The 18,765-nt window shown below is 36.1% G+C and overlaps 5 protein-coding genes and 1 pseudogene across 6 annotated transcripts; 3 read left to right on the top strand and 3 right to left on the bottom strand.

Moving 5' to 3' along the window:
- Positions 1-863: 863 nt before the first annotated feature.
- LOC17892640 (zinc finger protein AZF2) lies at positions 864-1,986 on the top strand. The gene has a single exon (XM_006298265.2). The coding sequence runs from the start codon at positions 1,005-1,007 to the stop codon at positions 1,809-1,811; it is 807 nt and encodes a 268-aa protein (XP_006298327.1). The 5' UTR covers positions 864-1,004; the 3' UTR covers positions 1,812-1,986.
- Positions 1,987-3,396: 1,410 nt separating this feature from the next.
- On the bottom strand, positions 3,397-7,633 carry LOC17893040 (protein SNOWY COTYLEDON 3). Of its 2 annotated transcripts, XM_006297120.2 has the most exons (6): positions 5,923-7,633; positions 5,318-5,437; positions 4,733-4,849; positions 4,553-4,642; positions 3,944-4,051; positions 3,397-3,862 (listed from the first exon to the last, which is right to left on the bottom strand). In XM_006297120.2, exons 1-6 carry the CDS (start codon positions 7,366-7,368, stop codon positions 3,812-3,814), a joined length of 1,932 nt encoding a protein of 643 aa, XP_006297182.1. In that variant the 5' UTR covers positions 7,369-7,633; the 3' UTR covers positions 3,397-3,811. The 2 variants fall into 2 exon arrangements, with proteins under 2 accessions (XP_006297182.1, XP_023642666.1); XM_023786898.1 differs by lacking the exon at positions 5,318-5,437.
- A 1,353-nt stretch (positions 7,634-8,986) lies between these two features.
- Positions 8,987-10,066, bottom strand: LOC111831446 (putative F-box protein At5g51000). Its single transcript, XM_023785567.1, has one exon. The coding sequence runs from the start codon at positions 10,064-10,066 to the stop codon at positions 8,987-8,989; it is 1,080 nt and encodes a 359-aa protein (XP_023641335.1).
- A 1,078-nt stretch (positions 10,067-11,144) lies between these two features.
- Positions 11,145-12,135, bottom strand: LOC17891006 (annotated as a pseudogene).
- A 604-nt stretch (positions 12,136-12,739) lies between these two features.
- Positions 12,740-14,984, top strand: LOC17892983 (probable polyamine transporter At3g19553). Its single transcript, XM_006297508.2, has 3 exons — positions 12,740-12,969; positions 13,150-14,172; positions 14,257-14,984. The coding sequence occupies exons 2-3, from the start codon at positions 13,193-13,195 to the stop codon at positions 14,714-14,716; spliced, it is 1,440 nt and encodes a 479-aa protein (XP_006297570.1). The 5' UTR covers positions 12,740-12,969; positions 13,150-13,192; the 3' UTR covers positions 14,717-14,984.
- A 2,767-nt stretch (positions 14,985-17,751) lies between these two features.
- On the top strand, positions 17,752-18,765 carry LOC17890902. The gene is made up of 2 exons (XM_006298787.2): positions 17,752-17,856; positions 18,262-18,765. The coding sequence occupies exons 1-2, from the start codon at positions 17,810-17,812 to the stop codon at positions 18,554-18,556; spliced, it is 342 nt and encodes a 113-aa protein (XP_006298849.1). The 5' UTR covers positions 17,752-17,809; the 3' UTR covers positions 18,557-18,765.

Below are 18,765 nucleotides of genomic sequence, written 5' to 3'. Positions count from 1 at the left end.
TAATGGAATGATTAGCATGGGATGAATTACTATTAATTAATTAATTATTAAATAACTAGAGATCATGCTAATGGATGATAGATTAAATGATAAAATTTATGTAAATATTGAGAAGATTAGAACTAGAAAATAAAAGTTTTATAAAAAAAACGTAATTAGGCGTGTACGCGTTTGGTTTAAGGCGTGCCCCACACGACTCGTGGCGCGTAGCCAACACATAAGTCAGCTCCACGGGAAAGGTATGCTTCTTTTTTCTATTATTAATTTTTTTAATTTAATTTATAATTAGCTTAACAAAAAAAAATGTAGTATTTGTGGGTTTACCAAATTGTTACTTTTCTGGTTATTGACTTTGAACCGGTCTCTCACTCGTGATGACTAGAACTTCTTAGGTCAGCCGTGACAAACAAAACTAATCAACCCGGTATTTTACGGTAAGTTTCCCTTTGTTCTCATTTTTGGTCAAATTTGGTTTACTTTTCTGGTTTGGATTATTTACTTCTTTAATAAAACAATAACAACTTAATATGAAAGTGTTAAAATTAGTTAACAAAATTAATTATTTTTTAGAAAAAAGTATTAAAAAGATATGATAAGATACTATTATTTTTGTAGCATATCCTTTACTTATCTGACACATGGTGAAAGAGCTTAATTATGTTGTCATAAAATAATAGCAGTTATAAACATTTGTTGATATAATATGATATAATATTGTGAAAATATCCTTCCATGTTTTACCAAAGTGTATAATTAGGTTATCTCTTAAGGAGTATATTTGACAATAAGAAGATAAAAATTTGACCGACTTGAACCCAAATCTGCCACGTGGTTTCCATATATAAAAACAACAAGTCCAAACACATTTCTTAAGCACTTCACTCTCCTCCTCTCCCATTTCTCTCTCTCTCTCACACACACCATATTCGCGATAAAAGCCTCTGAGCTTTCCTCTCAATTTCTCTGATCTAAAAGAAACGAACAAAGAACACAGTTGGTTTTCTATGGCTCTCGAAGCGATGAACTCACCATCTTCCTTCACCAGGATCGATACCAAAGAGGATTTGATGAACGACGCCGTTTTCATGGAGCCGTGGCTTAAACGCAAACGCTCTAAACGTCAGCGTTCTCACAGCCCTTCTTCTTCTTCCTCTTCTCCGCCTCGATCTCGTCCCAAATCTGATCTCACCGAGGAAGAGTACCTCGCTCTCTGTCTCCTCATGCTCGCCAAAGACCAACCGTCTCAAACGCGATTCCAACAGCCCCAGCCGCAAACGCCGCCGCCAGAATCTAAGAGCCTTTCGTACAAGTGTAGCGTTTGTGGAAAAGCGTTCCCTTCCTACCAGGCTTTAGGCGGACACAAAGCTAGCCACCGGATCAAACCACCAACCGTGATCACCGCTAACGCCGATGACTCAACGGCAGCTCCGACCCTCGTCGCCGGAGAAAAACATCCGATTTCCGCATCGGGCAAGATCCACGAGTGTTCAATCTGTCATAAAGTGTTCCCGACGGGTCAAGCTCTCGGCGGTCACAAACGCTGTCACTACGAAGGCAACCTCGGAAGCGGCGGTGGAGGAGGAAGCAAATCAATCAGCCACAGCGGAAGCGTGTCAAGCACGGTATCGGAAGAAAGAAGCCACCGCGGGTTCATCGATCTTAACCTACCGGCGTTACCAGAGCTCAGCCTTCATCACAACCCAATCGCCGACGATGAGATCTTGAGTCCGTTGACCGGTAAAAAACCGCTTTTGTTGACCGATCACGACCAAGTCATCAAGAAAGAAGCTGATTTATCTTTAAGAATCTAATATTCTTGTAATTCGTTTATAAAACAAAACAAAAAAACACCCATAGTTTCTTTTTTTTTTTTAGTTTACAATTTCTGATTTGGATTTGAATATTCGTAAATTTGTTTTAGGGGATTGATACAAAAACATTTGATGATTGATTTGATTACAAAAGTCAGAAATTTTTTTATTTTTATTTCATTTTGGTAACTAAATCTCTTCTTTAATGAGTCCACTGTATATAAATATATTGGACACGTGGCATTCTATGTGTGAACACAGAGCAGAAATAGTTTTGGGAAAATACGAGAATCGTTCCATGTGGGGTGATTCGTTGCCTTGATTAGTTATTTGGCACATGTATTACATTTATTTTTAGAGTTTGGTCTTTTTATATAAAATAACCATTTTTATAAATTCTTTTGTCATACCTTCCGATATGGTTATTGGCCGGCCACTAAAACTATAGTGTATCCCCTACAGTTTGTTTTATTTATTTCGTATTAAAAACATCTATAAATTTAATTGCACATGCTTGTTAGCAGCAATGCATGCATCATTATTTAATTTGTGTTTTGAAAAATTGATTTTTTATAAGCGAAATCAATAAATACGGATGTGACCACGGATTTGTTCTTAGGTATGTGCTTAAAGCTATATATAAAGTTTCCTTGGCCACTTAAAAACATTCATTAGAGCCTAACTTCTACCGGAAGTGGGAATTTTAATATTATAGCGTTTGGTTAATTTGATATTAGGAAGTTAACTGAATTTTTCAAGTTAACACACTCTAATTAATTGATTAAGTGTACCAAACAAATATTCGTTTTTCTGTTTTGCTTTGATGAAATATTTAAAAGAGAGAAAGAAGACGAAACAAGAAAACTTGTATTGGCTCATATACGAGTACGGTTCTACCTAAATCGTACTAAAATCAGAACCAAACACGTTATTAAGTATAGGTCATTATTAATACGCGTCGCTAATGTAATTAAAAGAACCACATACACCACTACTTCTCCAACATATATTTTTGGTTAAGTTTTCACCAAATACCATATCCTAGTTTAAGTGTATAAAAGTGACTGCTATTTTGGTTTGGCGGTGCTGAGATGTCTTGTACCAAAAGAACACTACAGGAACATAAGAGAGTTCGGAGTTAAGATTTTACGTGAATGACAAGTATGAAAAGGTTTCGAAGTTTGTGTGTGTTTTAGACTTTTATTAGATTAAAAATAATGAAATTACTAAAACAATATTATCAAATTGAATTCATTCCAGTCGTGTCGTTTTGCATATAAACCTGTGAAGTTCTTCTTGACGTGTTGCCAATTATAATCTTATCCAAACAAAGGCACTTTTTTTGTTTCTTATTTTTTATATATATAGAACACAATAAAAAATTACCGATCGATCCTTGGTCACCAAGTCTTGGTTGTCTCTGTTGGGTTCTGTACTTAAAAGTTAAAACAAATGAAAAGACTGACGTCATTTGTCTTGTTCTTTTAGCACACAATGACACAAACACGTACTAAAGACGCATTGATGCGGCGAATAAAAACGACAAGCAGTCTACACACAGTAAGAAGGAACGACATATTGGGAATGAGAAAACAGCAAGAAATCCAAACTTTAAATTAGAGAGATTGATATCTTCATTTTTTATGTACATTTTTTTTCTTCATAAGGAAAAGATCTATTTAGAAGCTTTTTCTGTATACAATTAAGCTAACTTCATAGGTAAAACTAAACACCACATTCTATTCTTTCACCTTTCTCTTCTGTAATCTCCAATGCAGGAACTTATAACTTAAAAAACGTTGAATCCAGAGTGCAGCGAACAGATACTCCCAAGAACCTTACCTTCATCCGGTTGAAAACGACAAAGGCGGTTTTGGGATTCCGAGGGAAGGCCGTGGGAATGTAAAACGTTGTCAGAAATCATTCATGTTGTGAAGTGGTGTGAGTTGTTGTGTAAACTCAGAGGAGATCAGTTTCTACAGTTGTGAAGTCAGGTTGGTTTATATCCGGCTTAGTTGTATTATGTGCGTCTTCATGCTGCAGTCCGTAACCTAGCAAGAGGGCATGCTTTTGCTTATAAAGGCTGAGCAGGAAGAAAATGCAAAAGCAGAAAGCCAAGAGAGCATTCAAACCTGCATTGCTGCTACTTTTGATAATAATCCTTGACACTGTTCAACCAAAACCTTTTCTTTTGCAGTGACATTCACCATTTCTGCCATTACCGAGTTCATGTCCTCTACCTATCAATGACATCAGAAAAAGAAAGGAAAATGCACCGAGAAACGCGGGATTAAAACTATGGTCAACAAAACACAAGAAAATAGTATTTTTTTCATACAACCAGGTTCTAGTTTCTGTCTTTCTGACCAGAGCTAATGTAGCAGTAACGAATACACAGATTTTTAGCCTTTTGACGAAAGAAATGCATTAGAGGACTTTCAGAACTAAATTGGTTTTGAACATATGCATATAAGAATGGACAACAGCGAGTTTCCACTTTCTATCTAATAATAACCATTAAAAGTGGCAAAGAGATAGGATCCCAAGAAATTGGTTTGCCTCTCTGTATTCTCATGATAACTATACCTTTGCAGTATTTGCACATGAAAAGTACATCGAAGCTACATGTTGCATAGTTTTTTTATATTCTCCGAAGCAAAAATATATTGCACAGAAGAGCAATGAGAAGATAGCTTCCATAGTCAACATTCACGTTATAATCACTGAGACGAGGCATTTACCTTTAGTGTCAGCGAAAATAAAGAAGACACCATAGCGTGCATGACATCAACTGCTGAACTAACAGCATGCTTGAGATCTTGGATATCAACCTATCAACGCAAAACACATTAAAACCATTTTATTACCTTAAGATACAAAACAGGAAACACACAAATCAGGGCCAGGCAAGTGGCCCTCACCAAGGCTTTTCCACTAATTGGAAGACGAAGCGTGCTCGCTTTCAGGGATTCAGTTGCTCCTAACAAAGAATTCGAATGATCTCTATCCAGAAGAGACCATTCTTCTAGATAACCAACCTACAATTTTCACATACAATGATTTCGTCAGCATCGGAATACTTTTACTTGAAAACAAGTCATAATCTCCTTTATTTACACATGTCAAAAGTTTTGGATTTTTGAAATAAACTGCGTTCATGTGTTGCCTTGTCAAAGATTCAGAATGCCATGAGACGATGATTCTACGCAATTAATAATGATAGTAACTTCCACAAAAGCAGAACTACAATATACCATACAGAAACAATCAACATTCCACATTAGCTTGTAAAATTGTAACTGTGCAGTTATCATTGCCAGTATTGAATTGTATATTAATTTACATTTCCTCCTAAGCCAAATTTTTCTGAAAATACCAGTTTGGTCTCAAATTTTAAGAAAAAACTTCAATGGTGACATTGAACTCATAAGGTAAGAATCTAAACATGGAATATTTCTTGCTTACAGGATAAAAATTATGAAATTCCTAGACTTTCATATTCTCACCTGCTCCTTCAAGATGAAAGCTAGTTTCAGTTTCTGCCTCAGCAAGAGCAACTTGATCCGTTTCAGAGTGACAGAATGGCGCAGTTCCGAAATTGATACCCATGCATTCCATAGGTTTTTCTGTCGAAAAGGGAAATATTGCGTTCACCAGATTGTGTCTAGTTTATTGGACCAAACCAATGACTCAACTATCTTAACTATCTATATGAATATCCTAGTTCCCAATGATAGCAAGACTTCATAACTTTTTCACAATTATTCCCGTTTGTATTTGCATCTAGCATTGGGCAAAAACTAGCATGCAGCGCAATCCAAGATGTACAAAGGCACAGCAGTTAAATCAAACAATGTTCTAGATTCAAGAAGCTTATCAGAGATTACTAGAGAAGCATTACGTAAGCCTTGTTGGTAGATTAACAAGGCATTATAGCGAAAGTAGTTTAGAGGCTTTAACATTTATATTGCACCAAAAGCTAAAAGTAGCTGACAAATCATGTCTCCCCTAAGTCTTCTGCATTGGCTAAAAGCAGTTGCCATCCAAGCAAGCACAATCACATTATTCAAAATTATTTAGCATTAATGGGGTAAAGAAAAAGAAAGAATACCTCTGCACTCAGTCTATGTACCATGAAAGTGGAGTCTGCCCTAGCATTGGCAAACCGCCATTGTAGATAACGGTTGTACAGAAGCCTCAACAAGTGGGCATCCATAACGCGATCTTCCCCAATTTTCCCCCTCCTAATATCAGCAGAGAAACAAAGAATTGAAGGCAAGGTGCGGTTATAAGCATTCATTTGTTCGGAAACTCCATTTCTCGCGCGAGAAGGACTAGGTGCCCTAGCTGAAGATGATGTAGTTGTTGCCCAAAGCTTACTTGGTGAAGCAGGGCGAGTGGCACCCCTTACTGGAGAAGACATACCACGAGGTGATGATGCCAACGGACTATCACTAGAGAACCGTTTCGATTGACTGAACTTCGATGAGATACTACTGATTCTCGAACTTGGGCTAGAGCATCGAGGTGAGCCAGGATCCTGCAACCGCCTTAACCGGCTATTAGTCTCTTGCCAGAATTTAGCAGAACCCATAGCATTACGGGACAAGCTCCTTGTTTTAGAAACCTCACCATGGACACCAGAACCACATTCCTGCGCACCATTAGTGCTACCAGATGAAACACTATCAGTATCAGATGCAGTAAAGTCACACGAGACACTAGAACCCAATTGCGGATGTGTGCTTGGTCTTGTCTTGCTCTCATCTCTCATTTCCAAAATATCATCACCTCTTCTCAAATCTAATCTTCCATCAACAGAAACCCTAGAACTCTGAGAATGCTGCAACGTCGACCTTCCCGCAAAGCCAGATCCAAGCTTCCTCCCATCATCACTGTCACAATCCACACTTGTAGAAAGTGAATTCGGGACAACAGGTTCTGAAATTCCCCTCCGAGAAGCGCCTGGCCACAGCTGCTGATCAACCGGCTTCGAATTCTCCCTCTGATCTCGAACAGGTGTACACCTCCGCCGGTCCGGAGTAGATTTCCGGTGAGAAACCGGCGCGGTAGTCTCCTTCTTCTTACTAATCGGAAGCGAAAACGCCTCTCCTTGAAAAGAAACAGATAAACTCCTAGTGGAGGTGATATGCATCTTCGTGGCCGCCGACATTTCAGTGCCAGTGTCAGAAACTGCCGACGGCGGACGACGGTCAGCCGATTGCGACCGTTTGAGCAACGAGGAAGGCGTCTTAACGAAATCAGAAGCAGAATTCGTGGTGCGAGAGAGTAAAGGGGAAGGATATCGCTTACTCGACCTCAGTACCGCAACCGCAGAAGAAGAAGAAGAAGAAGATGTAGTAGTGGGTGTGGAATGAGAATGAGGACGAGAAGGAGAAGGGGATAAGTAGCGAGAGGGGACATTTTTAGCAGGTCTAGGTCTTCGTTGTAGTCCGCCATTGTTAGAAGAGAGTTGAGGTTTATCTTGGCGATCTCGAGGTGGATTCTTATAAGGGTCGGTGGTGGAGATTGCTGCTAGAGGAACCGCAGCCACCATTCTCTACGAGAAATCAATCTATCGCTTCTGCTTCTTCTTCGTCTTCGTCGTGTTCTTCTTCTTCGAGATCTTCACAGTGCATTACAGAGATTTGTCAGTATCCTCTTCCACTCAACCTTAAGAGCAAAATTTGTTTGATGCAAAGCAAAGCAGAGAGACTCCCAAAGGTATTTTTTGCATATTCCTTTGCTTCGCAGCGAAGAGAGAAAGAAAGATGTGAGAATTGAAAGGGTGGATTTATTTGGGGTTTTCTGAAACCTTTTTAAGTTATATGAGAATGAGAGAGAAGAGAGAGCTTTCGCTGATCTTTTTATAATTTTCGCTTTGATTTGATTTTGATGAATTTTTTTTTAGCAATTGGCTAAATTAAACTGAAAGTAAGAATACCTAATTCGTTTGCTTTTTAGCTATTAAAGGCAAATCCGAAAACAACTACATTAATGATGTGCCGTGCGTGACTATTATTTATAAGCTCTAAACAAATAAAAGCTCTCGTCGTTACTCTCTATATCAATAATACACTGGTAAGACTACATTTATGATAAATGTAAAACTTTCTACTACTGTTACAATGTAAAACTGCATTCGAGTTCTAATACAGTTAAAATATTTTTAAGCTTGGCAAAGTATCATTGAATTTGATAAAATGTTTTTGTCCATAAACTAGTTCAGGTAATCAAGTTCCCAAGGTAAATGAAAATAAAATACAACCCAGTAAGCTCAATCTATTGATCCATACAAACTTCTGGTTTAAGTCCTCGGGGGCAACAAAGCTTTTGAATATTATAGGAAACACATAATATGACTAGTCTATTTCCGAAAAAAGAAAAGAGAGAGACAAGACACCAAAATGATACCATATAGGCTTGTGATCCATAAATTAGACTTAAAATCGTATATCTGGTACTCTGATGACTTCTTTGCATAGTTGTCATCAATTCATCATTATAAATCTCAAATATCCTTAAAATTTTGTGATTACGATTCTTGTTGTTTTTTTGCTAAGAACGATTCTTGTTGTTGTCATATCCGAGAGCATACATGTCAAATCTGTTGTAAGCGTTTATGGGTTCGATCCAACTGGTTTAACCCAAATACGGGTTCCATACCACGAGGCCAATATAGTTTCTTATGACGCATAACAATAAGCCATCACAGTAAATGACTTCAATCATCTCGACTTGATTAAATAAATTACTCATCTCTTTTATTGATGGATTAACTAACTTTTCAACATCTTCGTTGAGGATACGTTGGAGATTGAATCTCATTGAAACATAAATCTTAGAAACTGATGTTTTGTTTCTGCTTTACATAACATATGATCTTTGGATAAAGTGTTTCATTGTTTACAAATGGATCTTGTTGCTTTCAAAGATGTCAATGGAACCCTAGAGAGTATCTCTTCTAGCAAATCTTGGGAAAGATCGGACATCATTGTCACGGTTTCGAATAAAAATTAGCATTTGAATTTTCGCCCTCCCTCTCATAATTAAACTCCAAAGGAACATGAATCCATTAAAAACTCAAAACAAATGATGAAATAGTATTTTAAACTATATAAGGGGATATAGTAATATCCTCCTAATTTTCTTCTGCCTTATGAAGGTACGGGATCTTACTGGATATGCATTAAAATTGGAGCATAAGAGCACATAAGCATCCATCGGTCAGATTCTTTGAGATCCACTCCAGTGTAGTATCCACCCTGTTGAACCATGTAAGGTTCGTAGTTGGTCCACGTTTCCCTACTTATATCAAAAATCACTGCTACTTTCTTCTTCTCATCGACGAAGAAACTCCCATGTGGAAACCTAAATGGTTTGGCGTATAGTTCCACATCAACCTTTAACAAGTTGCTCCACAACACTTCATTGAGCTCAAGATTAGTTGTGATCCATATTCCAATCTCATATTCACCAAACCTCTTTAATAACACTGCAAGCTTCTCTTCTCTAACAGTAGATAGAATTACAGAATCGTCAAGACAAGAGTGGAATGGCAGAGGAAGACGCGGTCCAAATCTCTCTCTTGTAAAATCAAAACAACGTAAAAACTCTCCATGTTCCACTTGCAATCTCCCATGAGCAATAAAGTAAGTATTTCCCTTCAAAGACACACCCCGACGATGTATTTTCCAGTCGGTAGTGACATCAAGAACCCTCCATGAATTAGACTTGAAGTCGAAGATTTCATACTCAATGTGTGAACTCCAATAGTAAAACCTCAAGACTTTGAATTTGTGGTTGTTGTTGTCGTATCCGATAGCAAACCTGTCTAATGTATGGAAATTGTTGCTTTTGGGGTGGATCCACTTGATATTTCCGGACGGGTTCCAAACCAGGAGCCTCGAGTGATCCTTAGTGACGCATAACAATAAACCATGGCAATGAATCACTTCAATGATCTCCACTTGGTTAAGTTTACCTATCTCCTTTACAGATACATCTATCCACCCTTTGCGGTTATGAATATCATAGAGATTGAGACTCATTAAGTGAGCTCTACAACCACGGATCATGATGAGCATAATCTCCTTGGCTGATGATGATGTACCACTGTGCTTTGTGAAGTTCTGATCTTTGAATAAAGCGTTCCATAGTTTGCAAGTGGATCTCGCTGCTCCTAGAGAAGTTATAGAAACCCTACGTATTATCTCCTCTACCAAATCATGCGAAAGATCGGACATCGTAGTCATTGTTTTAAGGTAGAGAAAACGTTAGCCCACGATAAACAAATAAGTTAGGTTAACTTATAGCATCATGCATGTGTCACATAGAGAATTTTAATTCAGCTTCCATAAAATATATTTTCCAGTGTCGTTTCTATAAAGTTTCGTAATATTTTTAATCACAAAGATAAGTACGTGATTTTCTAACTCTTATCTAAATAGCGAAATATTATAAGATTCAGGAAAACTATTGCTACTAAATTAATAAAAGTAAATTATGGGGTTCTCGAGTGAGCCTTTCTTTAAGCAAGAAGTTTTTTCTGGAACTGAATCAGCTTCCTTGTATTTTCTAAATTCAGTACTGAGACTAATTAAAAGCTAGCATTCGTGCTTTGTTTTGTTTGTTATAATTTCCAAAACATCAACAAAAGTAACTGTTGTCTAATTTGTTTGTAATATATATCACTTGTCATGTAACACTTAGGAAGGTTAACATAGTTTTCAGAAGATATACGCAGAAGAATTTCTAAAGTAATGAAGAATCGGTGGATAGAAGAAGAAGATCTGAAGATGTATGCCGCCTCCTCTGTTTTCTTGGCTTTTGATAATCTTTTAGATATATATAGATGGGAAAGAGAACGGCTCCATTGATATGAATATTGTTAATAAACCATCCAAGCGAAAAAAAAAATCAGTAGAGCTACTGAGCTATTATAATTACATGTCATTAAGCTTCTTCTTATATAATTAACAACAACTAACAAGCACACCCGAAGACTCTCTTACAATGATGTAATTAACTCTCAACTTTTTCTCTTGATACCTAAACAGTACTCAAGTTTGGTTTATGATCAGCAAACCCTGTAAACCAAGTAAGTCTTGTTCGAAAGGACATGGGAACACTTGAGGAAAAAAAGAAACATAAAAATGAATGAAAATGTATTTGTAAACTATATAATGGACTAATCATTTCCTTTTGCCACATGCAGGTATTAATTGTAGCGGACCTTACTGGATTAGCATCGAACTTGGAACATAAGAGCACATAATCATCCGACACTTAGATTCTCCGACAAGATCAACTTCTCTGTAGTATCCATCCTCTTTAAAAACGTAAGCTTTGTTGTTGTGCCTCTTTTTTTGTGTCAATATTAAAAATCACTACTACTTTCTTCTTCTCGTCGACGAATATACTTTCTTGTAATCCATATCTCATCCCACTCAACACTAATCTATCAAGTTTTTAAGAAGTAGCTCCACGACACTTCATTAGGCTCAATCTTTGTTGTGATCCATATCTTCGTCTCATATGCACCATACTTCTCAAATAACACCGCAAGCTTTTCTCCTCTAACAGGAAATACAATTAGAGAACCTTGTGTACTAGAGTGAAATGGCAGAGGAAGAAGGCGCCGCCTAAATCTCTCTCTTGTAAAATCAAAACAAAGTAAACAATTTTCTTTGGACTCTCCTTGTCCTTTGAGTTTTCCCACAACAGTGAAGTAGGTATTCCCCTTCAAGGACACACTCCACCGACGAAATATTGTCCACTTAGTAGTGACATTAACAACCCTCCATACATTAGACTTAAAATCGTAGATTTCGTACTCATTGTGGTTAGACCAACGGGAAACCCTCAAGATTTTGTGGTTGTTGTTACTGTCGTATCCGATATAAAACATGTCTATATCGAAATAGTAGTATCCACTGGGTTGGATCCACCTGTTTTGTCCGGAATACGGGTTCAAAACCATGAGCCCCGAGTAATCCTTATTAGTAAAGCGAAACAACAAGCCATCGCAATGCAACACTTTAGATATCTCGACTTGATTAACTAGTAGTTTACCTATTTGCTTTATAACCTTATGATCATCTCCATGGAGATTGATGCTCATTAAACAAAGTTTATAATCACAAATCCTGATCACCAGAGTTTCCTTGGCTGCTTTACCACAATGTTTCTTTGTAAAGCGATGATCGTCACATAAAGCGTTCCATCGCTTGCAAGTAGATCTTACTGCCCCTAGAGAAGTTATGGGAACCCTACACAGTATCTCCTCTTCCAAATCCCGAGAAAGATCAGTCATTGTAGTCATTGTTTCAAGTGAGAATTAGGTTTTTTTTTTTTTTTTTTTTAATAACTTTATGGCTTCTTTTTAAAAACAAATAAGTTAGGTCATATATGTGTCCAAAAAAAATTAAAAAAAATCAATGTGGTTTCTTAAAATCCACTAAAATCCCTTAAAATCATTAAAATCCAATCTCTAAAATGTTTTGCAAATCAGTAACAATATTGAATTTTATTATCTTACCAAAAAAAATTGAATTTTATTAGACTTTGTGATATCCATTACTATTAAGTAATATAAGATTTTTATTTCAACAATAATATAAAATCATTTCTTTTTTCTTTTTTTAAGACTTTGATTTTTTTGTTTAATATGATCCAAAGAAATCCCAAAAAATAATATACAAAATCCACACCGAATAATGTGACTTACAGTCTCCATATGTTATATAATTTATTAAAAAGTAAATTTGCTACAGTCAAAAAGTAAATAAAAAAAATTACCTAAGAGAACCAAAAAGTTTGAGGAAGTCGTAGTCATACAGTGATGCAGGTGGTAGTTGCAAATTGCAATGGTGGGAGCCTTGCGGCTTATAACTTACACAAACTAAATGCAAAAGTCGTACGCCCACAAAAACAATTATACAAAGATATTTAATATTGATCTAACGTCACATTCAATCTTAAATCTGAGATGGAATCTTGTTCTGCTTTAATCTTTCCAATCAATTCCATCTCCTTCCTCTCCATCAATTTATAGGGTTCGTCAGAGAAAGGGAGATTCAGAGATCCATTTCATCAATTCAACTGGCGAGCTTGGGCTATTGCACCAAGACCAAGCCCACTCTGATTCGATCTACAGGTTCTCTATTCATTCCCCATCGATTCATTTGACTCTCTGTTTTGCAATTCCTCTGACTTCTGAACAGAGCTTTTCAAAAGCTCTTACTTTTTTTGATGTTTTCTTAAGCAAAGGATTGATTTTTATTGAAACCATCCAAAATCTCGACTTAAAAAGTATCTTTTTGTTTGTTTTCTATAGAAACACCGAGAGCTCTCTCTCTCTCTGTCTCTCTATCTGATTGATGGGTGAAGAGATAATAATAAACGATGAGTCCAGCTCTGAGACGACTAAATCAAGTCCGAAGCTGACATTATTGCCTCTAGTGTTTCTGATTTTCTATGAAGTTTCTGGTGGACCTTTTGGTGTGGAGGATTCTGTGAAATCTGGTGGTGGTCCTCTCTTATCCCTTTTAGGATTCTTGATTTTCCCTCTCATTTGGAGTATACCCGAAGCTCTGATTACGGCAGAGCTTGCCACAAGCTTCCCTGAGAATGGTGGTTACGTTGTTTGGATCTCTTCAGCGTTTGGTCCGTTCTGGGGATTCCAGGAAGGGTTTTGGAAATGGTTCAGTGGTGTTATGGATAATGCTCTGTACCCTGTTTTGTTTCTTGATTACCTGAAACATTCGTTCCCGGTTTTGAATCATGTAGCTGCTCGTGTTCCTGCTCTATTAGGCATTACATTCTCACTGACTTATTTGAACTATAGAGGATTGCATATTGTTGGGTTATCAGCTGTTGTGCTAGCGATTTTTTCGCTCTGTCCTTTCGTTGTAATGGCTTTACTTGCGGTTCCTCGAATCAGGCCTAAGCGTTGGCTGTTTGTGGATACTCGGAAGATTAATTGGAGAGGGTACTTCAATACCATGTTTTGGAATCTGAACTATTGGGACAAAGCTAGTACTCTTGCAGGAGAAGTGGAGAATCCCGGGAAGACGTTTCCAAAGGCTTTGTTTGGAGCCGTTTTGTTGGTCATGGGGTCCTATTTGATTCCCCTCATGGCAGGGACTGGTGCTTTAAGCTCATCTTCTACTGACGAGTGGAGTGATGGGTATTTTGCTGAGGTTGGAATGATTATTGGAGGTGTTTGGCTCAAGGGATGGATCCAAGCAGCTGCTGCAATGTCTAATCTTGGATTGTTTGAAGCCGAGATGAGTAGTGATGCATTTCAGCTTCTCGGTATGAGTGAGATCGGTATGCTCCCTGCATTTTTTGCTCAAAGGTCAGTCCCTTTATTGTCTCCAAGAGTGTGTATGGGTCATGATTCCCGTGAATAACTTGGTTTAACATGCTTTGTGTGTTGCAGATCAAAGTATGGGACACCAACGATCAGTATTCTGTGCTCAGCTACAGGAGTCATATTCCTCTCGTGGATGAGCTTCCAAGAGATCATTGAGTTTCTGAATTTCTTGTACGCATTAGGAATGCTTCTAGAATTCGCAGCCTTTGTCAAACTAAGGATTAAGAAACCGGATCTCCATCGACCTTATAGAGTCCCCTTAAACACATTTGGAGTTTCATTGCTGTGCCTGCCTCCTTCTTTGCTTGTCATTCTTGTAATGGTTTTGGCCACTCCGAAGACATTTCTTATCAGTGGCCTGATTATCATTCTCGGGTTCTGTCTGTACCCGTTCTTAACACTTGTGAAGGAGAAACGATGGGCTAGATTTATCCCAGAGGAAACAAGACCAGTTTCAGGAGTTCCATCAGAGTCACAGTTGGATGAAGAACATGGAGATGAGTCTTCTGCTAGTCTTCTCCCATGATCATCACATGTAAAAGACAGACCAACAAAAGTATGTGATTCTTGCACAAAATCTTTAAAGGCGCATGGTAAGTCTTGTATAGTTTGTAAGGATGCAATTTATTTATGTATTGTTCAACTGCTGGATAAAGTACAGAAAACAATACAAGTAAGTGTAGAAACATGTATTTGCTTATGGTTTACAGGATGTATATATACCATAAGTATAATTCACTTAAACTATATTTCTGCCCACATTTTCTAATTTTCAATATTTGGATTGAAACCAATTGCACTTCTTTTTGTCAAGTCTTTTCAAGTTTATTGCTTTTGATATCTTCTCTGTTTCTCATATTTTGCTTATTGGATCACTTTCTATGGCGTGGAGCCATGGACACATATACCATGTAATTAATCCAAGAATTCATGGGATGAGAGACTGAGATAGAGAATTAGGTTAATGTTTCTTTAGATTTGGATTAACCAACTTAAGCCAAAGTCTCACTAAAACCACAAACGGCTACATCACTCATTACATGTAATGAATGTGATTGGAAACATCAAGAAAGAATAAACTGCAGTGCCAAAAAGAATCTAGGCGTCCTGAGGTTTTTTTAATCTCAAATGGTGCATCATAGCTAAGACATTGTGAATGACAAGTGGAACTTGGTAACTCTTGTCCTTGTACCTCTCTCTCTTTAACGCCATGCTCGAGTCTCAGTCAGACCTATCTAGCGTCACACTTGACACTACTATGTGCCTTTCACTGTCCGGAAGAGCTAGGCCTTAGGAGAACTTTTTTTCTTTCTCACTAGTAATTTGGTTTTAATTAATAGAATTCTCTAATTAAGTTGACATACAAAGGGACTTTTCATTTTTCTTTCGTTCTTTTTTCATTTGCTCTCTCTCTTGTAGAGATTTTTTTTTTGGCAAAAATTTGAGAGTTCTTTTTTAACAATTAGACAATATTTTTTCCAAACAAAGTAAAATACAGTTAGAAGTATGTATTAGTATTATAGTTTTTGTAAGATTCTAAAACCAACATGCTTAAAAAGTCATGATTTACTGAAACTGACGGTTTTTTTTTTTTTTTTTTTTCGTTACTTAAAGTTTGCTAGAAACATATAGTGATTATATTCTTCTTTAAATTAAAGCTACACACCTTTGCACTTGAGAGGTTATAAATTGAAGCATAATTCTAAATTTATGTCACATCGAAACAAAGAAATAATGGGAAACGAGGATAATAATAAGGAAGTTAAAAAAAAAAAAAAAAAAAAAAGGTTAAAAAGATTCCCACCTGAGGCTGAGATGAAGGGTTCTTTACACCAATTATAACAAAGGCATATAAAATCATATTGTTTCTTTCTATAGTTTTGGGATAAACAAAATTATATTATATGTATGTGAATTCCACACTATATTCCAAACTACATATATAGACCTCTCGAAATTGGTCAAAGTCCGGAGCGGATTTGGGTCGATGATATTGATACGATGGGTTCGATTTATATAAGAGTCACGATAGAGATCGATGATGTCGATAAATGTTTAGTAGTTTGTTTATAGTATACTTGTAATCAATTTTTCCGAGTTTCTTTTATCAAAAAAGAACCTAATTAACTAACTGAAACAAATACAATACTGAAACTGTGAAACATATACCGAAGCTAAGTAAATGGGATGGTAAATTTCCTAAGCAATAACATACGTAAGATAGAATCTCATTGTAACGTATTAATATAGAATAGTTCCAAAATATATATGGCCCTGCTGGTATTTTGCATGTACTATTTCTATCAAAACAAAGTTTATCAACTCCACAAATCGCATGTTTTTCAAAACATGCATATATTTGATAAGGATTGGTTCAAAATTATACCAACCAATTGCGTAGAATACTTAAGATCAAATTTTATTCACTACTTTTTTTTTTTACTAATATAGACAAAAGAAACAATAACTTGAATTTGATTTGTCTGTCGTAAAACAGTTTCACCTTTTTTTAAAACAAATATCTTCCATTGGATTTCGCACTTTTCCTTATGAAGCTACACAAATGTGCATAATGGAATATATTCTAAGTTTCCAATTTAAAAAGCTGTAACAAAAAATTACGTACTCTATATTTTTGTTTATGTAAACACTAAACACATGCATGGATATATATGTTAAACTGCTTGAACTTTTATATGCATGCAGATAAAAAGAATTCAGAATTGATGACAAAAAAATTGCAAGACACTAGATAGATTATTATTCAAAAGCTAAATATATATGTTAAACTTTCCAAACTCTTTTAAAGTACATGTAGTCTATATGTGTATCGTTTAAAAGAAATTCGTTTAGCTAATTTAAATGTTTTTTCTTTCTTTTTTCTTTTATAGAGACATTACGTATAACTGCAAGTACTACTGAAAAATACAAGTGATGTTGAAATATATATATACTTCTTCCAATATTATCACCATCCGATATCATAATCGGATCATTAAATTCGATCGGAACATCTTTAGAACCAATGGCACTTATTAATCGATAATTTAATTTATTATAAATTAAATAACACTTTTGTACTTTGATATTCTCGAAGACTTTTTTCTAATTACGTGGAATTATCAAAAGTTTTCTTATCTTTGTAGTTTACAAATCATGCAGTCTACCCAATCTACCAATAACGTAGAATGAATTTTACAAGAAGTAGCAAAGTTTCTGCTAATATTTATTTTAATTTTTTTTAAAGAAGTTAATTACGGAAGAATATTGTTTAAAAATTGGTTAAACTATGCTGGTCTCCATATTCACCCTAAGTATAATCTCCTAACAAATACATTGATCGATTGAAAACGTTCCACACGTTATAAGTTCTTTCAAACTAACAAGTAACAACTTTTAACCAAAAATAAGACAAGTATCGAGCTGATTAAAATACTATCCTCTTTGATTTGTCTTCTCTCTTTTCCCCTCCACTCTCCAGATTCTCTAGCCGTACAATTTATGGTGTGTATATATAGAATAGATCACCAAAGATACAACATAACACAAGCTCAAGTTATAGACTGATCATAGAAATATACACTCTCATACTATATATAACTAAGTAACATATAAACAGATGGTGGGAAGAACGGGGATCGCCAAAGCACCAACGCTGCTGTTAAGGTCAATTAATAATGCTAATCAAATTCGTCTCTTACTTTCACTAATCAAATCCTATTAGTACAAAACACGTCATAGAAGCTGGAAAAAGCCCACACACACACACATATATATATATATATTCCTGTTTTTTATTTTCATAAATTCCAACCTTATATATTAAAAAGAAATTATTATTTTGTCAAAATATAAATATATAAGATATTGTGATATTTTATTAAGTAATATGTTTTGTAGATTTAGAATCTTGCTACTATATATATATATATATATAACTATAAGTTAGTAAGGTGAATGTTAAAAATGTTTGATACGTACATAAGTAGAATAGTAAATTTGGAGGTCTTTTAAAAAAAAAAAAAAAGAAGAAGCGTTTAATTATAATATGTTTTTTAATGATGATTTTAGGAGTTGGAAGCAATTTCAAGGGCGTGCTGCAGGAATAAGTAGCAAAGCTGCGAAACCAAACCCGAGGACCGTCAGTTACTTTGAAGATATTTCTGACCATAATCTCAACTTTGGCGGCGAAGAGGAGAGCTGGAAACCACACCCACGCACCGGAATATTCTTTCCTCCGGGACAAGAGGCGGTGATGGAAGACGTCCCTGACGGTGCAGCCTCCTTGGACATGACGTTTTGGATTAGGAACGTCGACGGTGTTGATAAACCAGATCCTGATCTTCATCATCACCTTACTTACTAGAAAAATCAAATTAATATGTTAATAGTTAATACTAATTAATCTTATGATTGAGAGAGATGACAAAATCATAAGGGGAAACTATATATATTATAGTATGTAACTATGTATATTGAATAATCTCAAGGAAATGAGGAACGGTATACGTACAACGTAACGTTTGATTATGATCCTTTTCATATATATGATGGATGAAGAGGTTTAATAGTTAA

Source organism: Capsella rubella, unplaced genomic scaffold, assembly GCF_000375325.1.
Source record: "Capsella rubella cultivar Monte Gargano unplaced genomic scaffold, Caprub1_0 scaffold_3, whole genome shotgun sequence".
NCBI lineage: Eukaryota > Viridiplantae > Streptophyta > Magnoliopsida > Brassicales > Brassicaceae > Capsella > Capsella rubella.
Note: the sequence above shows the minus strand (reverse complement) of the source record. Positions and strands in the feature narration are given on the sequence as shown.